Here is a 25,040-nt window from a genome sequence, read left to right as displayed (position 1 = left end):
TCAAGGAACCAGTTGTTCTACAGCCATGGCAGAATTAGTTCCATTGCCACAAGGGCAAGTGAAGAGTAGGAATGTTTAAAATATAAATCAGTTTGGACTATAAATGACCATAGTCCAGGAGCATCATTGATGCATAATGCCTAGAGAGTAAATTTTAGATCTCACTTCTACCCAAAACTACGATTAGAGGCAAGATCAGTGTGAGAAACACAGCAAGACGTCAATTGGGTAGTTCTTTTAAGCTCCTTTATTGTGTCAGACATGGTTATGCATAGACACAAGCAAACATGATCACAGATCAAAGACAACCATAAAGATCATTATATACATACTTATTTTCTATTTCAGCTCAACAAACTTGCAATACTTTTGTGTTCCTTCATTCCCTCAGTGTTCAAAAGTAAATCTCTGTCTTGAATTCTCCTTGCTATCAAATATCGACAGCCCTCGGGGGTAGAGAATTCTGAGTAATAAAATCTCTCCTCATTGTTACTACAAGATCAAACCATTATTCTAAAATTGTGACCTTCAGATCTCTGTAGCATCCCTTTAGCACAATTCTTGTCAAGCTTCATAAGAATTTTATCTACATTGAAATCACCTCTCTTGCTTCTACAATCTATCGTATATAAGACCATAAGACAAAGGAGAAGAATATAGGCCAAGTTTATTTGGATTAGTTCACTGATCCCTGGAGTCTAATGAATTGTATTTGCGTAAAATCTAATGGTAAATCCTTCTGTTTTTAAAGAAAACAAAACTGAATACAGTATTCCAGTTATAATCTTGTTTGGGCCTTGCTTCACTGCAGTAAGACTTGGTTAATTTTATACACCATTCCTTTTGCAATGAAGAGTTATATATCAATTCTTAATTGTTTACTGCATGTTGACTTTCTATGACTTGTGTATTCTCATGACATTGACATTCCTATTTCTGACTCTTTTAAAATATTTTGTATTTCTGCTTTTTCTATCTGAAATATTAATTCCAGTTTATATTTCAACTGTCATTCCTATGTCTACAGATTTAAGCTTTCTACATCTCTTCATGATTTCTTTCTATACTCCTCACACCTCACATTCAAATTTTACTTTCTACGACTGCCAAGTTTGGATACACTAAATCTTCTGAGAGCTGACTTGTGATCCACGGAATCATGTTCTTGAAAGGTTAGCCATGTGTTATTAATGCTATGTATTACTACTTTGTGTATTTCTCCAGAGTATTCTCCTTTGGTGTCTGGGGGATCCTGTTTACCATGAGGTGGATTGCGTTTGCTGTCTTGTGCTGACAAGTTATGAAATAACAATAGTTGTTGTCTGGCCGGAACCAGGGTTAGAATTGGGGTTGGGAGTAGCAAAGGGTTTTGGAGTGTGATTCATAGCTGTGGCTCAAAGTCAGTTCTTCCTGCATCCTTCCTGTCAATTTTCTCATTAAGATGTTCAGGAATTGATTTTTTACCCAATCTGGAATTTGGATCAAGAGAAGATCCTGAAATCTTTCTGACATGTCTTTATGCAGCATAACCAAGTAAGCACAGTATACTTGAAGATCATCATCTGGTATTCTTTCTCTTCCAACTCAGAGACTTGGAAATTGGAAAATGTTCTGATGGTCAATGTTGCATTTAAATAGTGTTAACTTGGACAGAAATGTGGAAATTGCTGATTTAACTTTGATAAGATTCACATAATTTCCTTGCGATTGATGACTGATTTCATTAAACACTTCAAACATTTCTGACAAATGAGCAATGTCATGTCTTCTATTCTTGAGTTGATTATTGAATGAAGCATTTGAGTCTTCAAAGAATTTTAGCATAGTTCCAAAAAGCACATAAGTGTTTGAGGCAGATTCCTTTTGAGAACCATCTGACATCTGTGTGCAACAGCAAGCATTCAAACTATTCATCGTTCTCAGTACAAAGCTCTCAAAATAGTCAAGAATTGAGAGCATGGGACTTGATTTTACTTACTGTTGTAATAACAGTATTAAATGATGTGTGCAGTCAATTACTTGCTTTTTTGTGACAAGATGTTGTCTGTGAAACAGCTGAAGGGTAAATATGTTAGGTTCAGTTTCTTCCAAAAAGTAGTAACTGCAAGGTGGTGTTTTGTCATTGATTGTGCCCCATCGATTGTAAGAATATTGGTAAGCAGAATGTCCTTTGCTCAAAATCCCAAATTATTGACTCACCCTTTGTATCTTTTTCTAGTACCCTTGCAGATAATAACTGATGAATCATGCTTTTGTCTTTTATGAAGCAAACATAACCAAGAAGCAAAGATTCATTGCCTGACCAAGTTGACTCATCTAACTGCAGAGCAGATTCTGTTGTTCTAAGTACTTTGCATAATGTGCCTTCCACATTCTCAGACATTTCATCTATTCATCTTTGAACAGAGTTGTGGCTGAGCAGAATCAATTTAATTGTTTGATCTGGTGACTTATACAAAACCATACTCAGAACCTCCCTTTTCCAATTATATGGGGCTTTCCAGATTTAGCCTTGTTCATCAGTCACTGAAAGTAACATGCATGTACAGCAGGCAGTGAAGAAAGCCAATGGCATGTTGGCCTTCTTAACAAGGGGAGTTGAGTACAGGAGCAAAGAGGTCCTTCTGCAGTTGTACAGGGCCCTGGTAAGACCATACCTGGAGGATTGTGTGCAGTTTTCGTCTCCAAATTTGAGGAAGGACATTCTTGCTATTGAGGGAGTGCAGCGTAGGTTCACGAGGTTAATTCCCGGGATGGTGGGACTGTCATGTATTGAAAGATTGGAGTGACTAGACTTGTATACACTGGAATTTAGAAGGATGAGAGGGGATCTGATTGAAACATTCAAGTCTATTAGGGGATTGGACACGCTAGATGCAGGAAACATGTCCCCGATGTTGGGGGAGTCAGAACCAGAGGCTACAGTTTAAGAATAAGGGGTAGGACATTTAGAACAGAGTTGAGGAAAAACTTTTTCACCCAGAGAGTTGTGGATCCGTGGAATGCTCTGCCTCGGAAGGCAGTGGAGGCCAATTCTCTGGATGCTTTCAAGAAAGAGTTAGATAGAGCTCTTAAAGATAGTGGAGTCAAGGGATATGGGGAGAAGGCAGGAACGGGGTACTGACTGTGGATGATCAGCCATGATTACAGTGAATGGCGGTGCTGGCTCGAAGGGCCGAATGGCTTACTCCTGCACCTATTGTCTGTTGTCTAAGAGAACAGTGGGTTAGCAAGAGAAGAAGTGATCACATGATCATAGTAAACAATTATAAGGCACCGAGAATCATCATCATCATCATCATTATGTGCCATGTTGTATGATGTAATTGATCATGGTCTCAGGATCATGATTGTTCTTTGTAAGTGTTTGTACAGAAGTGGTTTGCTATTTCCACCTTCTGGGCAGAGCCTTTACAAGACGGGTGGCCCTAACCATTATCAATACTCTTCAGGGATTGTCTGCCGGGTGTCAGTGTCACATAACCAGACTTGTGATATGCACCAGCTGCTCATACAACCTTCCACCACCTGCTGCCATGGCTTCACATGATGCTGATCGGGTGGCTAAGCAAGTGCTACACCCTGTCCAAGGGTGACCTGCAGGCTAGCAGAGGGAAGGAGTGCCTTACATCTCCTTTGGTAGAGACGTAACTCGAACCTGGCACCTAAACTGATGACCATATGCTTATAATAAGTACTTTATTTCTTAAGTTAAAGTGTAATACTTCAGCCGCCCCCTTGCTACCGAGCGGCAACCCCTTAGAAACTCCCACTGTCTCCAGGAGGGGGATGATATCACCCATTTTGGGAACTACTGATCTGAAACATACTAGATAAAACCTACAATCTAAAACTTAAGATAGAAATTGTTATATCCATGAAGGCGTTGTCACAATGTCATTGCTAGCATCCACCCCAAGGTATCCACAATTTTGTTATCTATTCTGCACCCCTATCCCTCACAAACAATGCAGATTTAGCTTATGCTGCACTTTGTTACCTCATTTAAATCAATGATTTGGATTGTAAATAATTAAACTCAAGCAAAATTCCAAATGTCAACTTCCAAGTTATAGAACACCAGATCAAAAATGACTCATTTAATCCTACTTCCTGTTTTCAGCCTGTCTACTAAACTTTAATCCATGCTAATATATTAGCTCAATCTCTTGAGAACTAATTTTATGTGCTAATGTCTTATGCGGATCCTTAATGAAAATAGTAAATCCAAATACAGTTCATACACTGGTTCTTTCACAAACAGAAACAAAATCTGCTGGAAATACTCAATAGGTCAGGCTACATCTGTGAGAAACAAAACAAACAGGATGAACATTGCAGGTTGAAAATCTTGTTTTTATTTACTTTCACTCCCTTGGCTAACTTTCTATTTATAATCTCAAGATCAATTAAATAGGTTTCCAACTTTTCCTTTTCACTCTCTGTGATGGGTGGGTTTGCCAAATAATATCATGACTTCCTTTAAATGAGCTGTGACCACGTCCCTGATAATTAATGCCTTATATTTTATGTCCTTTTTTCAAGACAGCTGGCAAACATTTTACTGTTGTATTTTCCTTTCCTTTCCTCCTTGAGTAGAAATGTTCTGTTTGATTTCTTCTAAACTTTGGGGACTGCGTAGGAGGAGGACAGGTAGAGGCTGAAGAGAAGGCTCCAAAGGTAAGGACAACAAAGAAATGGTCAAAGAAGGCAGTGGAGTGACAACAGGATTGCTTCAAGTTGGTTGAGGGCCATGTTCAAAGACACATAGGAGGATCTGAACAAATATGCTATGGTTGTCACTGACTAGTAGATGAGTGTGTCCCTATAAAATCACTCGATCTTCCCCATCCTGACTCTCTCCAGAGAGCGGTGCGGACAGTCCTGTGCACCTGTAGTTGTGAACTTCCCATGATTCAGGACATTTACAAGGACAGGTGTGTGAAAAGGCCCCATAAGATCATTGGCGACCCAAGTCACACCAACCACAATCTATTCCAGCTGCTACCGTCCAGGAAGTGGTACCACAGCATAACAGCCAGGACCAACAGGCCCCGGGACAGCTTCTTCCACCAGGCCATCAGACTGATGAACTCGCGCTGATTTGAGTGTACTCTATATTACATTGACCGTTCTATTTATTATAAATTATTATAAATTACTATGATTGCACATTTAGATGGAGATGTAACGTAAAGATTTTACTCCTCATGTATGTGAAGGATGTAAGAAATAAAGTCAATTCATTTCAACCAGAAACCCTGGATGAACCAAGGGATTTGTAACCTGCTGAGGGCTAGATCAGTGGCTTTCAGGTCTGTCAATCAAGTAAAATACACAAGGACCAGGTATAACCTCTGGAAAATGATTTCACATGCAAAATAGCAATTTGCTCCTAGATAAGCTCAATGCCTTTATGCTCGTTTTGACTGTCAAAGCATTGAGCCGCTGATAAACCTGTGATTTCAGTCTTTGAGGCTGATGTAAGAGCATCCCTCAGGAGGGTGAACCCATGGAAAGCATCTGTCTCAGATGGGGTAGCTGATGAGTGCTGAAGACTGTGCTATTCAACTGGCTCGTGTGTTCACTGATATCATTCACTCTTGCTTTGGCAGTCTGAGGTACCCACTTTCTCCAAGCAGGCTTCAATATACCAGTGCCCAAGAAAAATGTGGTAACCTGCCTTAATGACAGTATTGTCTATTCACTGTGAAGTGATTGATGATGAAACATATCAACTCCTGCCTGAGGAGCGCCTTGAATCCACCTCACGCTGCCTACTGTCACACCAGGTTAACACTAGATGCCATTTCATTGGCTTTCCACACAGCTCTGGAACATTTGGATAGTGAAGATGCACACATCAGGATGCTCTTCATTGACTGCAGCTATGCGTCCCCTCATCGATACTGTCATCCCCTCAAAACTAATCAACAAAAATTGGAAAACCTAGACCACAATATCTCCTTGTGCAACTGGATTTTTGATTTTCTCACTTGCAGTCAGTTCAGATTGGCAACAGTATCTCCTCCACAATCTCCATCAGTATAGCAGCGCTGCAAGGCTGTCTGCTTAGCCTGCTTTACTGGCATTATATTTATGACTGTGAGGCTAAGCACAGCTCCAATGCCATATTTAAATTTGCTGATGCCACCACTGTTGTGGGACAAATCAAAGGTGGTGATAAATCAGCATATAGGAGGGGGATTGAAAATCTGGCTGAGTGGTGCCACAACAGCAACCTCTCACTCAATGTCAGCAAAACCAAAGAGCTGATTATTGACTGCAGGAGGAGGAAACCAATGAGCCTGTCCTCATCAGGGGATCAGAGTAGGAGAGTCAACAACTTTAAATTCCTTGACATTATCATTTCAGAGGATCTGTGTTGAGTCCAGAATATAACTGTCATTGCAAAGGCAGCAGAACAGAGTCTCTACTAAGAAATATGTGCAGATTTGCCATGACGTGCAATACTTTGTCAAACCTCTATAGATGTGCAGTGGTGTGTACGTTGATGGGTCACATCATGGCCTGGTATGGGAACACCAATGTCCTTGAATGGAAACAAAAATCCCAAGAAATAGTGGACACAGGTAAAACCCTCTCCACCACTGAGCACATTTTCAAGGAGCACTGTTGCAGGAAAGCAGCATCCATCATCCAGGACTCCCACAATCTGAGCCATGCTCTCTACTCACTGCTGCCAGGTACAGGAGCCTCAAGTCCCAGGAACAGTTCAGTAACAGTTATTACCCCTCAACAATCAGGCTCTTGAACCAAAAGGGGATATCTTCGCTCACCCCAACACTGAATTGATTCCACAACCAATGGACTCACTTTTAAGGACTCCACAACTCATGTTCTTGGTATTTATAGATTATTATTATTTTCTTTTTGTATTGCACAGTTTGCTTTCCTTCACATATTGGTTGTTTGTTGTGAGCAATTTTCATGGTTACTATTGTGTCTCTTGCTATTTATTATGAATGCCTGCAAGAAAACGGATCTGAGCTGTATATGGCAACTACTCTGAGATTATTTTTATATGATAAAATTACTTTGAACTTTCAAGAATGTTGCATGCCCTGTGACAGCCAGCACAAAAATTAAAATCGTCATCTGACAGCAAAAATATTTCTTATATGCATCCAGATGAAGTGTTACTGGTGCAGCTCGGATATTCAGACATGTACTTAGATGATAAATTTACTTTGAACTTTACTCTGAAGTCCAGCGAATGTTAAAAGATGCAAAGCATCTACTTTCTCAGGAGTATCCCCTGTAAGATCTTATGATGTAGGTGATCATTCCCGTGAAACCTCCAGGAATAAGCCCAGCGTCATAGAGTATTTGCTTGTGTTTCTTAATTCATGGTAGACTAGAGTAGCTGTGTGTTTACATGCTTTTATTAATCACTTGGGAATGTCACATGAATTGCATGTGAAGTTCATGTCAGTCAGCTACAACCTACGTGTATTCTATTTTGTTACGGAATACACCACATTATACGTATTCTGTCCGTTTTTTAAAAATATATAGCGGCTTCAATGTAGTTTATATTATAAGGTGCAGCCTGTTTATAAATATAGGTGAGGAGTTTGTTAGTGTGTGAGTGTAATGTAGTTTATGCGCTTCTTGCACCAGCCAACATGTTTAATACAATTTAACTTGTTTGTAGGATCATGCGGGAATCAGAGACCACATTGCAGTTGATATTCCCAGTATTAGTTTCTGAAGTAGTCAGTGAGTGCAATCTACTTTAAATTACGCGTGCAGTGTATGCATGCAATGCAGCTTTCCTATGTTGAGTGCGGTTGCCGTGTGTGAGATGCAGTTCATGTTACACAGGCGAGAGAGTGCATGTGCTCCTGAAGCGGGCAGGCGCTGCAGTGTACTCCGTCTAGGTGCCGTCTGTCTGTGTATTCTCTAGGTTCTACAGTGCGCGTGAGTTCATTTAGTAGCCAGGGGTGGGTCTATTCCTTACCCACAATACCAGGCTGTCGTTTCCGCTTGCGGCGAGAGCAGGTTCCTGGTTACTCAGGCTGGGAGGAGGAGGCGGTTTCTCGGGATCATTTCTTTTTCCCTCTTGTGTTGGAGTCATTGGTTTCGGGGCCCTCATCCGCTGCTCCACACATACATGGGTTAATCGGTGAGTGGCGGGTGGCGCACCTCCTTTTCGATAAACTACTTTGTTTATTAGGAACACAGGTATTTTCTGTGTTTTGTTTTTGCTCCATCTGCCTGCTGTAGCTGTCGGCGGCGATAGGTGGGAGGGTTTAAACCCGGACTGAGTGTAACCTCCGCCGTGAGGCCGGGGAACTGGGGGGGGGGGGGAGAGTGGGGGTGGGGGCGAGGCCGAGTGCCGATTGCTGCTGCGTCAACGCCCGTCTTACGGCTCCAAATGCTTACTGGCTTCGGTGGAGATGGAGCCAAGTGCTCCTGGATCTCCCTTGCTCCCCTCACGTTTCCCTCCGGCTCCGGCCAAAGTCACTGAGAGTTGCAGTGGGGCTTAAAAAGTACATGGAGAGCGCAGTGCGGGTCCAAGGCCGCGGCCTGGCCGTATTGTCTCCCCCCCCCCCTTGAAGCCTGACTGTTCGGTGAAACCTGGTGTCGGCTCAGAGGATTATCTAGACTTAAATGGGCAAAAGCAAAACAGCTTAACGTTCTGGTGTTGTTGCAGAATGTCATCTTATTTTAATTGAGTTTTATTTCTCCTCAATATTCATAATAATTCTAGTTAACTTGGAAAAAATATATACTTTATGTATCTAATCCAAAGTCAGATTTGACACAGTTCTACATCAACTGTTAAGCAGTGTACTTCATTTCACCCATGTGCTTTTTCCGTTTGTTGATAAATAAGTTATTTGTATTATATTTCACATGCTTAAATATTTGGTGTGAATGGAGTGATCTTATAACGGGTAACGTTTTGAAGAAAATCGTATTATAGAAATTGTATTTCCATATATTGATCACTTATCTATTGTTTTCCCATTGTAAAATAATTACAAGAGCCTGTCACTTTTTAAAGCCAAGTTAGTTGACTATTTCCATATTTCAGTCAAAACCGATTAAGTTAAACTGATTAAATGTGTGATTTTATTTCCTACAAACATGACTTATGTTGGTTACATTGAGTTGGTTTTGGATGTCATAAAATAGAAGCAGATGTCTTCAAAGAATTGTTTGTGTATTTTGTTGGAATCAACAAAATTCAAAAAGGTGTCAATTTTTTTTAACTGGAATGGTTTAAAATTTATTGTTAATCAAGCAGTAATTTAAAATTCTTCTGTAAAAACATACATCCTATCTAATAGGGGCTTTCCACCTTGGTAGGAAAAACTGAATAATTGAATATCAGCCATTGCTGGGGTGTTGTTTGCCCACATCCTCCATTCTCTTGGCTCCAGCAGTTGGTGTGTATCAACCTATTTAGAACTGTGGAGGCAGCTGAGATCTACCACTTCCTAGTTGGAGTTTCCAGTGAGAGCAGAGATATCCCAGAAAGGGCTTTCCCATTTTAAACAGTTCACTACTGGTGTCCTAAAATAATTAGAAATACATGCTGTTTAACATTTAATCTTTTCTATCCCAGTGCATGAACATTGTGATTTATACTTTGCAGAAGGGATTGTGGTCTGTAATAGGTTATTACAGAATGTTTGGTTTTGGATTTTGTTTCGAACATGTAGTACGAATTTCAACATTAACATTACTTTGACAGGTAAACACATTCAGAACGAGTTCATAAAAAAACAGTGCCTTGTTAAAATTTGGCAAGAGTATTTGTTAAAATTTGCAATTGCTGTATCTGTGATTTTTTTTTGTTGAACTTGGGATTTGTGCCTTTGTACAATTATGCCTTTTAGAATTTTAAGGAAGTTGAATGCATGCGATTATTTTTAAAGTAATTAAAGGTGCGGAACTAGAGACCCAGACAGAGAACTAAAGAAACCGTGGTTGAGAAGCAAAATTCTGAAGTGACGTAGTGTAAGTAGTGAAATAGCGTGTGAAGGAGTGGGAGCCTATTGAAGACAAAGTTAGGGACTTGCACATGGACGTTGAGGAACGCTAAATGTTAGGGGCCATTTTTAAAATTTGTTTTCTTAATGTACTAGAGAATTTCTGAATTTGGAGATGACATAAAACTTGACAATGTTGTGTATTGTAAAGAGCTTAGTGAGATATAAACAGGGTGATGGAATAGCCAGGTTAAGTTAAATGCATTGGTTCATGGAGTGATGCACTTTAGTAGGAAGGATGAGGAGAGGCAACATAAAGCCATTTAAAGAATATTGTTGTTATAAGGGATGCAGGAGCAAAGGGACCTGGGTGAAATAAGCACATATCTTTGAAAGTGGCTGGATAAATCGGAAAAAGTAGTTAATAAGCCAGGCATAATTCTCAGCTTTATCATTTGAGGCATTGGATGTTAAAGGGAAGTTATCTAGTGCTTTTATAAAACACTGGTTCGGCCTTAGTTGGAGTATTTAACCAATTTCCCCCTGGGATCAATAAAGTATGGCTATGACTATGTGTTCAGTGGAAATGTAAGTGTTTGGTTACCATATTATAGGAAGCATCTAAAGGTACCAGAGAGGGTCCAGAAACAATTTGTGAGAATGATTCCTGGGACGAAGGGTGATGTTAACAAGAATTGATTAAAGAGCCTTGGATTAGTTTCTTTTGGGGAAAAGGGTTTGAGGAATAGTTTGATTGAAGTTATAAAATAGCTGCCTGAACATAGAATTGTAGGAGGCTACTTCATTTAAGGCAGCAGGAACTGGATGTCTTGTATAAAATGAGAAAAGTGACGTAAGGAAAATGTGCAGTGTATTGTTCAAATCTGAAATGCAATCCCTGCAGATGTAGTAGAAGTAGGTTCCATTGTTCAAGAAGGAATTGGGTAAATATATTGATTATAAATTGGGACGAGTTCAAAGACTTTGTTGCATGTGTGGTGATATGATTGATGGGTATAGAAGTGGCATGGAGAAATTAAGAGATAGGGACTGGAACTGAAAACTTTGGGTTACTCTTATGGTATGTGTGTGTGTGTGTGTGCGTGCGTCTCTGTCTCTGTCTCTCTGTTCTTATTCATCATCTCCTAATGTTTATATTTTCACCTGTTGGCTCAGCTGTAACTAACTTCACCACCCTCTTTTAGCTAGTCATTTGGTGTCTCTAGATTTTCACCCTATCACAGAACTTCTTTGTTCTCTCTACACCCCGCCCACAAATAATTGAAATGATGTTTGATTCATAATTTCTAGTTCCGATAAAAGGTCATTGACCTGAAGTTCAACTTTGTTTCTTTCTCCATAAATGCTGTCTGGTCTGCTGAATATTTATAAGATTACTGTTTATGTTCCATGTGTGGTGATATGATAAAATATTAAATATTACATTCAGAATGCATAGACAATAGATAAAGTAGATGAAAAGTTGTATGTGTCCTACACTATAACACAAAAGTTACCTATTTAGTTCTTTTGCATTTATCATTTCCTCTCAATTCTAATGCTTAACGTTATTTGAATATTAGAAGTACTGTTTGGTTTGTTGGAGTTGACAAACACACCAGATGGTGAAACCACTAGAGGTCTGGGATTTTGAGAGGCTACAAAAGGTCCTTAAGCAATACCCCTGAATGTTTTTGAAATGATTTGCAAAACATTGATGCCAGTATTTAAAAATATTGTGAAACTGTAAATCTGCACATTTTAATTTTAAGAACAGGTGATACTTTTAATGTTATTTGTCAAGAGTGGGGTACATATTCAGCTAAGTGCAATAGAGTGTTTTTTTCTATGTTATTAGAATGAGGACTTTGTGGTCCAGTTATGCACCCCACATAGGAGGGAGGGGGACAAATATGTTTGGAATGCAGAGTATTTGAACCAATGCATTCTGCATGTTTTTTTTGAGAACAGCTTGAGAAGCTCATTTGTATCTGTCTTTTCATTTCCTCCTCCTCCAATTCCATAAATTTGCATTGATTCACTTTCCAATGTCTTCAAACTGTTTTAGGGCACTGTGGATGTTGGAATAATTTTGGAAACATATGATGGACTCTAAAACTTCTGTTATTTCACAAATAGTCAAGCAAGGGTAAATAATTCCTGCTGTAAAATGTAAGATGGTGTTTGGGGGAAACGATCTAAAATCCGTTTCAAGGTCTAGTTATAATGCGGATTATAGAGGTGGAGGGATTCCAGCCAAAGACAACATAGAGTGGAGTGTTGTAATTTACAGATATATAAAAATTTGAAATTTGAGTAATATAAATGTCTCAAGTATAAAAAGGCTGCAGATACTGTAAATCTCAGTTGAAAATGAAGGCAACATCTGCTTTAAAATATGGCAAGAGGTGCAAGGATTTGGTGACTGAGGAAAAGTTCAAGCAAATTGCTGCATTCTTGCAGAACAGTACTAATTGTAAGATGATTTGAGTTATGGATTATTCCTAAATTTATTTTGCACTGTCAGCGCAAAACATCAAAATATTTTGTTTCAGAAAATCATTACAGATTTTATTTTAAACTGTCTTGCTTGAGTTTTCTGATTGGCTTTATATATTTTTATGTGGAAACAGGTATGTTCAGTCAACCAACAATGTCTCTGTTTCCACTTGGAGTATCTTCAAAGATAATTATTGATAAACTTCTCGAATTAATTTGTATTCAAAATGTCCACTCCATCCATAATTTGATACATGTGATTACAGTAATTTCCAATTCTAGGCATAGTTAGCTTGGAGAGTTTTGTTTAAAGTAAATAGCAACTTATCAGATTTATTCATGGAATTTTTCAACTTCCAGTTATTCTGGAAAGTTCAGGCGAACTTTAAATTATGTTGAGAGAAAAAAAATGAAATGGGATGTGCAGTACTTAGCTGTATTTATTTTCCAATTGAAGACGCAAAAGGTTTTAATGAATTGTGTGCAAGTGGGTGTTTTTCACTCTAAATTTCCTGTTCAGAACGGGTGGAGTAGTGGGAGGAAACCAACATGACTCGACCTATTAAATGAGAATCCTGTTAAGTTTTATTCAGTGCTGATTGTGGGAATGTTTTGAATACCATTTGCCTTTGCTTTACTTTTTCAGTGAGAAGTTTGGAATTGCTAGAAGTGGCATTTGCACGGCAAGACTGCTCCTTGTGGGTTCTTGCATTTCTTTTAAATAGAAACACTTTAAAGCCTTGGAGTTAATCCTTCCTCTAAAAAATTAAATAATCACTCAAAATAACAGTACACAAACTCATGAGATGGTGATAATGCAACACATTTTTTCATTCAATGTATTGACTTTGTGCAAATGCAGATAACTCTTGCCAAATAGTGAGGAGCTAAACTAATTCTAACATTCCATTTGGTTTGTGATGAAAGTAATTTCTCTTTGGCCTTGGCTACAGGAAAGCTTTTTCCAGTGATGCTTGGAGCACTATTGAATTGTTGTCTCCTTATTTGAACTTGAATCTTGATGTTTGACTATCTTTTTAATAAGAGAAAGAACTTTAATAACACCTGTATATATTTAAAATAAAGGAATTCGAAGGTAATTTAAAGTGCTTAGCATCTATCTAGTATATTTTGGTCTTGTATTGACAATTAAATGCAGAATAAACACAAGAATACCAGTTTACTCAGGAAATGATCATCCACATTAAAACATCAGTAGGCTTTGCAATGAGCTAATGTCTCAAGAGATTTTTCAGAATTACTGTGCTTGGGCTGAAATGTTTCAATCAATGTATTGTGAAAAATGAATAGTTAAATTAGTGAAGTTTTTCTAAAAATTAGAAAATTTCTTTGAGATACTAATTCAGACTGTAGTTTGATTGCAGAAGTACTGGCAGTGTTCCATAACCTTGCCAAATTGACTGCTTAGCATAAGCCTAAATAGTGTATCCTGATCTGTTGTTTCCGCAGTAGAGTGAGGAATTTACAAAAATGCTGAAAGTTAGTTTGATTCTGTTCCCACCTGTTTACACTTTGTAGAAGTTATCACTCAGTTATACTTATAATGGTGAAACCTGGTTCTTGGGGCTTTTCTAATTCCCTCTTTCTGCATTCCTCTTCCCCATCATACTCCCAATGGGCAATTATAGCTAAAGCTTGAAGTATAATGTTTGTTGAGTAATGCTTATAAAATAGAGAATATTTGTTTTTATATTCCAATACAATTTACTATAAAAGAGGGAGGACATGAGCTTGCTATGCATGTTACCTTTCTGCAGAGTGTTGACAGAGATAGTGGTAACATTCTGAATTGTGTTGGGGGAATGAGAGCTTTAATTGAGTTTACTTTGGTAGCTCTGTAACTAGTTACAGAATTTCTGAATTATTAGGAGAGATGATGAACAAGGATACACACCAAATGCTGGAGAAACTCAGTAGGCCTGGCAGCATTAATGGGAACGAGTACAGTCGATGTTTCAGGCTGAGACCCTTCAGCAGGACTGACCTGCTGAAGGTTCTCGGCCCGAAATGGCGACTGTGCTGTTTTCCATAGATGCAACCTGGCCTGCTGAGTTCTTCCAGCATTTTGTGCATGTTGCTTGGATTTCCAGCATCTGCAGATTTTCTCCTGTTTGTGAATGAACAAAAATCGTTTATCATTAATTGTGAACCTCTTCCATCCTCACATTGGTTCACTTATGTTGAAGATTGGTTTAGCAAGTTGACTTTTCAGATTCTTTCTCTTGTACAAAACAGCTCATTAAAACAGATCTTTCCAGTAACTCCTTAGAAAAATACATTGCCTGATGCAATATTACACAGCAACAAGGGTTGGGCATGTTGACTTTTACTGGGCATTAGCTAATTTTTCTGCTTGACTGAGGGGAAAAAAGACCCCTGATCTGTCTGATTTTTTTTTTCTGGACAAATGATAGGACTGGTGTTCTGTCTTAGTGTGTGCAAGGGAATGATTACCCAAGGAACAATTTTCCCACAATTTCAGCAAAGCAAAAATGCTGGTCATTGACTTCAGGAAAGTGTGGGTAGGATAGTGGGGTGTACGCACCCCTGTTTATGTCAATGATGCTGAGGCCAAGACAGTTGAGGGCTTCAAGTTCCTCGGAGTGAATGTCACTAATGGCCTGCCCTGGCCCAACCACGTGGACCCAAAGTTAATAAATGCCCTTCCTTCCAATGTCTCTACTTCCTCAGGAGGCTAGTGAAATTTGCTATGTTTCTATTGATTCTTATCAGTTTTTATCAATGCTTCATAGAATGCATCATATCTAGATGTATTATAGCTTGCTATGACAACTGCCCTGCCCATGACTCCGAGAAATTGCAGTGTCCTGGACCCAGCTCAGCACATCACAAAAACCAGCTTATCCTCCATGGACTCTGTCTGTGCTTCTCACTGCCTCAATAATGCAGCCAACGTAATTAATACCATCCACCTCGGACATTTTCTCTGCTCCCCCTCCTATCTGGTTGTAGATACAAAAGTCTTGAAAGGAGGTACTAGTAAGCTTAAGAATAGCTTCTATCCTGCTGTTGTAAGACTTGGGCAATTCCCTAGAATGTCAACGTGGACTCAACTTTACAATCCATCTTGCACTTCATTATCTATTTTCACTGTACTTTTTCTGTAACTGTAACACTTTATGGTACAGCTTGTTTTTCCTTGTACACCGTCAGTTCACTGTAGTAATAAATTGATCTGTATGAGTGGTATGCAGGAATTAGAATCAGGTTTAATATCACAGGCATATGCCATGAAATCTGGCAAGTAGTCACTGTATCTCCGTACATGTGATAATAGTAAACCAAGTTACCAATGGAGGTATTTAAATAGAAGTGGGAGACAAGCTTCTGGCCTTCACGGTTAGTGCATCACCCATTAAGATGATGGCTGATTCTGTATCTTGTTATTGAGCTATCTTCCTGCCCAGTCCTTGTGCCATATGCAATCATCTTTATTTTTGTTGGGCTAAGAAGGAGATTGGAATGTTAAGTGAAGTTAATGTAACAATGAGGTTGTTGTGATTGTAGTAAAATTTGAATTGCAACTATTGGCAAATCTAGCCACTTTGCATGCAGTAATTGTTTTTGTTGTGACGCTTTATATTAAGGAGTCAAGTTACCGTTTGGATTTGTGAACGGTGTGGAATTTGTGTAACTGGATGGAGGGTTTAGTCATTTATTCTGTTTAGAATATTTATGGCATCTAAAAAGTGATAAATATTATTCATTTAGCCAGCTATCCTGTCTAAAGTACTTTGTTTATTTTGGGCAGAAAGCTCTGCTTGCTCATGCATACAAATTTAATGAAATTTTTTCATTCATTGGACCTAGCTTGATTTACGGGCCTTTCCTGTGATGTTATCCTCTAATTTTAACCAATTAATTTAAAAGGATTTGCACACCCTGTTAAGTGTGCCAGGTACTGATTATTTTTCTCTCTGTAAAACCTTTTACATGTCTGTTATTTAAATCTTGCTTCTGTTACCAGAACAGTTGTTGTTTGCTTTGTTACATTATAAAATGCATTGTATCATAATATTGCATTTGGTAACATAATTGTCACTAATACCTGGAGACTCATTCTTCCCCATTTTTTCCCTTTGTTATGTGGTTACTGCTTATTTCTAACTTTTCAAGATAAGTTAAGTATTGGTGAATAAATTACATATACAGTAGTGATTAGGTAGGAATTAGGTGGATGTGGAGTGAGTGTGTGTAGATGTAGTTTGAGAAAACAGTACAAAGTTTTTTCTTTGAAAGAACAAAGGAGATCCAGGTTAAATAGTTTACCCAGGAATGAACAACCATTATTACTTAGTACTTTGGAAAAGTAGCAAAAAGATGAAAGTGAAGCACTCTTACTGAATAAAAGTTGAAATAATCTTAAAGGCCTGATTTCATGACTTCATTTAAATATAACTATGTTTGTAGTCTTTCGTAGAAACTATTTAAATATTGCTTACAAGTTGGTGTCGCCAATTCATTCATCATTTCTAGCATCTTGATATGTTGGGTTCTATTAAATTCAGTCAGTTGTTAACTTACTATCAATGTCAAAGTCTAGTATAAATGCTTCTTTGAAATCAAAGATTTTTTTAAAAAAGGTAATGTATGGCGGGATATCACTATGGAAATGCAAAGTCTAATCTTGTTTACCTATCAAAATGGCTAAGGATTAACTTGGAAAAAAAAGATACGGGGGGGGGGTGTGTGTGCGTTGTGGATTCGACAAAGTTGGTATGTCAGCATGTACAAGGTCAACTCCAAATGATTTTACATGAATTCTAAGAATGTAAGACCAGGAATTTTTTGACTCTGGCAAGCTCTGTTCACTGATGAACTCCATACTAAACTGCACTTGCCTTTGCAACACACACAAAATGCTGCAGGAACTCAGCAGGTCAGGCTTCACTTTTGGGAAAGAATAAACAGTCTACATTTTGGGCTGAGACCCTTGCTTTGGATTTCCAGCATCTGCAGATTTTCTTGTGTTTGCATTTGCCTTTAGCAGCTCAGTTGCAGCTTCACTAGGGTAGCTCAAGGCTCACCAATGAGTTATTGCACTGTGCAAGTGACAGGACCAGAACAAGGCCCTACCCGCTTGAGGCTGGGGTGAAACTGACAGCTGGTTAATCCAGAGATATAGGATTCTGCAGACATGGGAACATGGAACAATCAATATATTGCTGGAGGTTAGGCAGCAGCTATGAAGAGGTATTGTTAACCAGCTGTCATGACTATTAAAGAATTGCTTTTAATTTGACTTAGACAAGTATTTAGGAGTCATGAAACGAGATAAACCTTAAATGTCTATTATATTTAAAACATTCAAATAAATGTTCAAGTGACACACATCAAAGTAGCTGGTGAGCGCAGCAGGCCAGGCAGCATCCCTAGGAAGAGGTACAGTTGACGTTTCAGGCTGAGACCCTTTGTCAGGACTAACTGACAAAGGGTCTCGGCCTGAAACGTTGACTGTACCTCTTCCTAGGGATGCTGCCTGGCCCACTGCGCTCACCAGCTACTTTGATGTGTGTTGCTTGAATTTCCAGCATCTGCAGAATTCCTGTTGTTTGCGAAATAAATGTTCAATGTATCTTAAAAATTCTGTTGTTTCTATCTTGACTGCAATGACACCTGCAACAGTAAGTTACCCATGCAAGAACCAAGCAATGGCAGGAAGTTTGTTGACTTACTGGATGGCATGAAGGGTCCTGCAGTGAAGTGTGATTGTACATCAGTGGCTCTGTATAGCATACCCTCACATGGATAGGATTCCTGGCTATAAATTGGGGAAACGCTGGTACCTCAGTACAGAGCAATGTGTTTTCTCATGAAAATTTGACCATGTTTAGGAAAAAATTGATCTGAACCTGTGATAGGGTGTGCACATTGTTATGGTAACAGTTACCGTAAAAACAAAAGATGGAAAATATTGGAAATGGAGAAGTATGGCCACATAATTGAAGAGAAAGGGTGAAATAATTGATTTATTTGTTCTTTTTTCTCTCTCTGCTAGATTATGTATTGCATTGAAATGCTGCTGCTAAGTTAACAAATTTGACATCACATGCCGGTGATAATAAACCTGATTCTGATTCTGAAATGGATAGTTACCTTAAGCGATTGTAGCCCTCAGGTCCTCATATTGAATACAGTGTACATGAAGGGAAGATGATGTGCTGTTCCTCAGGTTCATGTTGGACATTATTGTTACAATAAAGCAGGTTCATCTTGGAGAGGTTACAATGGGAATGAGATGGAAAATTGAAAGCTACGATGACTGGAAGGTCAGAATTGCCATTGTGGTCCGGATGTATTATGGCAATCCTTTGCTGTAATCCTACTCTGACTTTTCTGGAACAATGTAGGAGGTTGAAGGGAATGAAATCCAATATCTATCTTTCATGTGGCTTTGTAACATGTACAGTGGCATGCAAAAGTTTGGGCACCCCTGGTCAAAATTTCTGTTACTGTGAATAGCTAAGCGAGTAAAAGATCACCTGATTTCCAAAAAGCATAAAGTTAAAGATGATACATTTCTTTAGTATTTTAAGCAAGATTACTTTTTATTTCTGTCTTTTACAGTTTCAAAATACAAAAAGGAAAAGGGCCCGAAGCCAAAGTTTGGGCACCCTGCATGGCAGCACTTAGTAACACCCCCTTTGGCAAGTATCACAGCTTGTAAACGCTTTCTGTAGCCAGCTAAGAGTCTCTCAATTCTTGTTTTGGGGATTTTCACCCATTCTTCCATGCAAAAGGCTTCTAGTTCTGTGAAATTCTTGGACCATCTTGCATGCACTGCTCTTTTGAGGTCTATCCACAGATTCTCGATGATGTTTAGGTCGGGGGACTGTGAGGGCCATGGCAAAACCTTCAGCTTGCACCTCTTGAGGTAGTCCATTGTAGATTTTGAAGTGTGTTTAGGATCATTATCCTGTTGTAGAAGCCATACTCTTTTCATCTTCAGCTTTTTTACGGATGGTGTGACATTAGCTTTCAGAATTTGCTGGTATTTAATTGAATTCATTCTTCCCTCTACCAGTGAAATGTTCCCCGTGCCACTGGCTGCAACACAAGCCCAAAGCATGATCATCCACCCGTGTGCTTAACAGTTGGAGAGGTGTTCTTTTCATGAAATACTGCACCCTTTTTTCTCCAAACATACCTTTGCTCACTGTGGCCAAAAAGTTCTATTTTAACTTCATCAGTCCACAGGACTTGTTTCCAAAATGCATCAGGCTTGTTTAGATATTCCTTTGCAAACTTCTGATGCTGAATTTTGTGATGAGGACACAGGAAAGGTTTTCTTCTAATGACTCTTCTATGAAGGCCAAATTTGAGCAGGTGTCACTGCACAGTAGAACAGTGCACCATCAGTCCAGAGTCTGCTAAAACTTCCTGAAGGGCTTTTGCAGTCAAACAGGGGTTTTGATTTGCCTTTCTAGCAATCCTATGAGCAGTTCTCTCAGAAAGTTTTCTTGGTCTTCTAGACCTCAACTAGACCTCCACCGTTCCTATTAACTGCCATTTCTTAATTACATTAAGAACTGAGCAAATGGCTACCTGAAAACGCTCTGCTATCTTCTTATAGCCTTCTCCTGCTTTGTGGGCATCATTTATTTTAATTTTCAGGGTGTTAGGCAGCTGCTTAGAGGAGCCCATGGCTGCTGATTGTTGGGACAAGGATTGAGGAGTCAAGGGTATTTATAAAGCTTTGAAATTTGCATCACCTGGCCTTTCCTAACGAAGATTGTGAACAAGCCATAGCCCTAACAAGGGAATTAAGGTCTGAGACCTTGGTAAAAGTTATCTGAGAGCTCAAATCTCTTAGGGTGCCAAGCTTTTGCATGGTGCTCCTTTCCTTTTTTTCATTCTAAAACTGTACAAAACAAAAATAATACACAATCTTGCTTAAAATGTTGAAAAGAATGTTTCATCTTTAAGTTTATGACTTTTGGAGATCAGTTCATCTTCTATTCACTTAACTATTCACAGTAACAGAAATTTTGACTGGGGTACCCAAACTCTTGCATGCCACTGTAGCTTAATTTTATAATCTCTAGCGATCACACTGCTTTCTTTCTCAATATGTATGACTATACCTCTGTATTTCAATTTTTTTTTCAGTTTCCTTTTCTGAAAACAAAATTTTTAAAAAATGTAATTGTTACTGTGGTGTCTATGCCCTATTGCAGCTTAAAAGACTTGTTTCTCACTTTTCAGGTTCTGATGAAAGATGGTTGACTCATTCTCTCCATTTCTCTACCTCCTGCACTTGAACTGCAGAGTGCACTTTATGATGAATTATCTGATAATTAATTTTGGTTACTGGTCCTCATTTGGATCATTGTTTTTAAACATAAGGATAGTCTGGAATCTTGAACTACAGTAACCCATTTGTATTCCATTTCATCCTTGATTCAGAGTAATGCCTTCATGGTGTTACCTTGCAAAGCACACTGATAATTTGTGGTATGCATCATGAAGTGCGATGAACTACAGTAAAGAGGATGTCCAAGTCTGATGAAGTACCTTGCTGCACAGCATTTTATGTAGTAGAATTAATTTACAGTCTCAGGTTCAAGATCTGTAGTATTCATAGCATATTAAACAAACATTTATCCATTAAACAATCATTTATCTTGATGCTGCTAGTAGGACCCAGAAATTCAAATTTTTGGGCAGTTTTTAATATATTATAGCATGAACAATTCAAAAAAAATCTTAGGCACTTTGAAACATGACAGGTGCTATATAAATGCAAACTTATTCCATATCTTTATTTCTCCCATCAGTTTTCAAATGATGGAGTTATGGATTAGCGTTGTGTCAAATTGTTTGCTGTATTCTCTTCCATGGCATCATTTTATACACTTCAGAAATACTTCATGGTACAGGTGTCCCCCACTCTTCGAACGTTCGCTTTATGAAACCTTACTGTTACGAAAGACCTACATTAGTACCCTGTTTTCGCTTTCAGAAGGTGTTTTCACTGTTATGAAGAAAGGCAGCATGCGATAAAAAATCAGCGTGCGATAAAAGGCAGCGCGCTCCTGGAGCAGCCTCTCTCCCCCGGATTCGGAAAGGTATTGCTTAAACACGTTGCATTGAACAGCCGTTAGCAAGGTAAGTTCTAAGGTGTCGGAAAAGCCTGAAAGAGCTCGTAAGGGTGTTACACTTAGGGTAAAACTGGACATAATTAAGCATTTCGATCGTGGTGAACGAAGCAAGGACAAAATGAGTTTGGCTTGTGGAAGCTGACGAAGATGATGTTGAAGAGGTTTTGGCATCCCATGACCAAGAACTGATAGATGAAGAGCTGATGCAATTGGAAGAGGAAAGGATAACAATCGAAACCGAATGCAGTAGCGAAAGTGAAGTCGTCCAGGAACTGAACGTGAAGCAACTGCATGAGATTTTTGCTGCAATGATAAAGTACGACTTTAATTTTGAAAGGGTACATCGGTTTAGGGGATATTTGCAGGATGTTTTGAGTCCTTACAAAGAACTGTATGATAGAAAAATGCTCGAGGCTCAGCAGTCAAGCAAACCTTCCACATCAGCCACAGCAGACGACGAACCTTGACCTTCGACATCGAGGCAGGCAGTCATAGGAGAAGATGAGCTGCCTGCCCTGATGGACGATGAGATGACACCGCCGTGTCCCACCACCCCAACCCCTGGGCCCCGGACAGATACTGTACCGATTCACGGAGAATGCAGTGGTAGCCGGGAGGCACACAGCACATCTTTAAGAAAAAAAGCCGAAATAAACATGCTAATTAATTAGGTGCTGCCTAGCACGTAATTGTCGGCCCAGATCAGTGCCGGTGCAATCGGCAATCACCTCTGATCTGCGCCGACATTTACGTGCTGGGCAGCACCTAATTAATTAGTATGTTTATTTTGGCTTTTTTCTTAAAGGTGTGCTGTGTGCCTCCCGGCTACTGCTGCGTGCTTCAGGGCAATGTATCAGGTGGCAGCCTGGAGGGTGGGGACCACTGCACCACCCCAACCTGCGATGACTCAGTCTAACACACCATCATCAGTGTGCTCGATGTCTTCCCAATTCCCGTAAGTAATACTACACTGTACATACATTATTTCTACTTTATATAGGCTGTGTATTTTTACGTGTTATTTGGTAGATTTGAAAGCTTCATAGTTTAAAGGTTAATGGAGAGCGCGTTTATGCCAACAGCACTTGTGTGAGACTTTCTGCCGAGAGCGGTTGCGTGAGATTTTTGCTACAGAGATCTGTGCAGGCAATTGTTGTAGAGAAGTACTTCTACTTCATATAGGCTGTGTATTTATCATATCATCCCTGCTTTTACTATATGTTACTGTTATTTTAGGTTTTGTGTGTTATTTGGCATGATTTGGTAGGTTATTTTTGGGTCTGCGAACGCTCACAAAATTTTCCCATATAAATAAATGGTAATTGCTTCTTCGCTTTACGACACTTCGGCTTACGAACCGTTTCATAGGAACGCTGTACCTTCGGATGGTGGGGGAAACCTGTATAATGTTCTGAAATGTGGTGGCAGTGTGAGACATATTCCATAAGTACCATTTTTTCACTGTTATTATTCCTGTACATTTGCCCATGTTGGCAAGAAGTTAAATGACATGACAGTTTTAGATGACAACATATTTACTGCTTATAAAATGCTACTCTTGAATAAGTGAAGAGAAATGCGTGTTTAGTTCATTTTGAGGTTAACTTATCACTTCATGCTATGTGAAATCATAATTCACGCTTTAGTAATTATTTTGTGAACTCTTAAATTCTGGCAATAATTTGGGTTAAATGTATTAGGAAAACAACTTGGTTTATTCTGCACAGAGCCATAACAAGGGCTACACACTACACTCCTTTCCTAGTCATGGTCATTGTTAACTTGGAGATACTTTTTTAATTGGGTTGTCAAATTGTTTCATTGTTGTTGCATCTGGAAAGATATTATGGGTGTAGGTTCACCAAAATACAGTTGTTCGAGAAGACAGGTTCACAGCATCTTCTCAAGGAGTATTTTGAATGGGGAATAACTGCTAGTCTTGCCAAGAACATCAGTAAATAAACTTTAACATTTTGAATATGGAGTACGTTTGAAATTTTGCCTGGATTTACCAACATTTTCTGTTCTTTTTGAGGGCTTATCGTTGTACAAAAAAGTGGATGTTCTTCACAGTGTCTTCAATAATTTGGTCCTGATATTTGTTTGGTATTGATTGAAAACAATGAATTAGAATTGCATTTATTATAATTTTATGCAATATTGGAATATTTGCTATTTGTTTCTAGGACGTTTAAAACCACTGGGAGACTGTGAACAATCCTGGGGAAAGAATGGGAAGGAACTGGCACTACATTGATGAAGGAGAAGGACAGCGGGAGAAAGAAAGACAGTAAGTAAGCAAAAAAAGTTACAATAATTGCAATTTCTTGGCTATTAATCGATCATCTGATTTTTGTACTATAGGAGTATGCCAAAACAGTGGAAGGGCTTGTTATAATTGACCTAAGTTAAGCGCTTTCTAACATTATCTTCAATAAATGTAGCTCTCCTTAGAGATTGTCAAGGTACAGTAGAAAGATCATGATGATGTGTTCAAATAAAAAGTTGCTGATGCAGTGATCTCATTAGAAGCAATCAGCTTTGCAGTATAGGAATAATTATAGCTGGAAATGGTTAGTATTGGGAGTGGACATACTGCTGAGAGCTTACCAAATGTATATACTTAAGATTTTCTCTGAGATGTATGATGAAGACCCCAAGATGGGATTAATTGAATTGCTTTACGTTTGTGGATAATTTCTATTGCCATTACCTTGGACCTCTTGTAGAGCTTTATGTGATACTCAATTATGTTGCCATTTACAAGGTGAAATCAAACTGCTGATATCAAAGGTAAAAGGAACATCATAAGCTGTCAGCTCCAAGGTGATTTGGTTCTCCTGAATCATTAAGGCTAATCTTGAACATTTTTTCTTCCTCTTTTTGATCTATTGGCACTTATATTGTTTGTGACAGAAAGATGAAGTAAATATCCAGTTCATTTCATAAAATATCAGAATAGACCATTTGTAAAAGGCTTCTTCATAGCAATTTGTTTCATTTCATCACCATGAAGGATAAGAGCAGTTGACTGTAATGTATGGGCACAAGTTATCCAACGTGGAAAGGTCTTACAGTTCTTTCTTGTTGGTGCAATTATTGCAACTCTATTAGTCTTATTGGAATAATATTGCCGCAAACATTGCTGTGGTTAAAAGAAGTAGCTCACCACACCATCTTAAGGGCAATTGGCGATGCTCAGTAAATACCTTGTCAATCATTCTTAAATGAACTTTTAAAATAAGTTCCTTTTGCCTTTTCCTGTGGCACCTGGAACTCAAATATATTTGGCCCTCTGAATGACAGAAGCAATTAGAATGTACATTTTTGAGGTTTAATCATGTAGTACATGACAATAATGTCAATCCTGTCCACATGAGTCTGGTTGCCAACACTGATAACCAGATATTGTTGGACTGCAGCCAAAGAATGG

The 25,040-nt window shown here is 38.8% G+C and overlaps 1 protein-coding gene across 4 annotated transcripts in view; it reads left to right on the top strand.

Annotated features, from left to right (window-relative positions):
* The first annotated feature begins 7,995 nt into the window (after positions 1 to 7,995).
* The window catches only part of zbtb46 (zinc finger and BTB domain containing 46), a 77,974-nt gene continuing 60,929 nt past the window's right edge, over positions 7,996 to 25,040 (top strand). Inside the window, exons 1-2 of one of the 4 annotated variants that reach the window (XM_072241260.1) lie at positions 7,996 to 8,149; positions 23,794 to 23,897. In XM_072241260.1, coding sequence (XP_072097361.1) covers positions 23,839 to 23,897 — 59 coding nt within the window. In that variant the 5' untranslated portion in view covers positions 7,996 to 8,149; positions 23,794 to 23,838. Of the gene's footprint in view, positions 8,209 to 19,131; positions 19,154 to 23,793; positions 23,902 to 25,040 lie in introns of those variants that run through there. The other 3 variants (XM_072241288.1, XM_072241270.1, XM_072241279.1) reach the window with 3 other exon arrangements.

The sequence above is a fragment of the Mobula birostris genome, chromosome 2 (assembly GCF_030028105.1).
Source record: "Mobula birostris isolate sMobBir1 chromosome 2, sMobBir1.hap1, whole genome shotgun sequence".
Classification (NCBI taxonomy): Eukaryota; Metazoa; Chordata; class Chondrichthyes; order Myliobatiformes; family Myliobatidae; genus Mobula; species Mobula birostris.
Note: the sequence above shows the minus strand (reverse complement) of the source record. Positions and strands in the feature narration are given on the sequence as shown.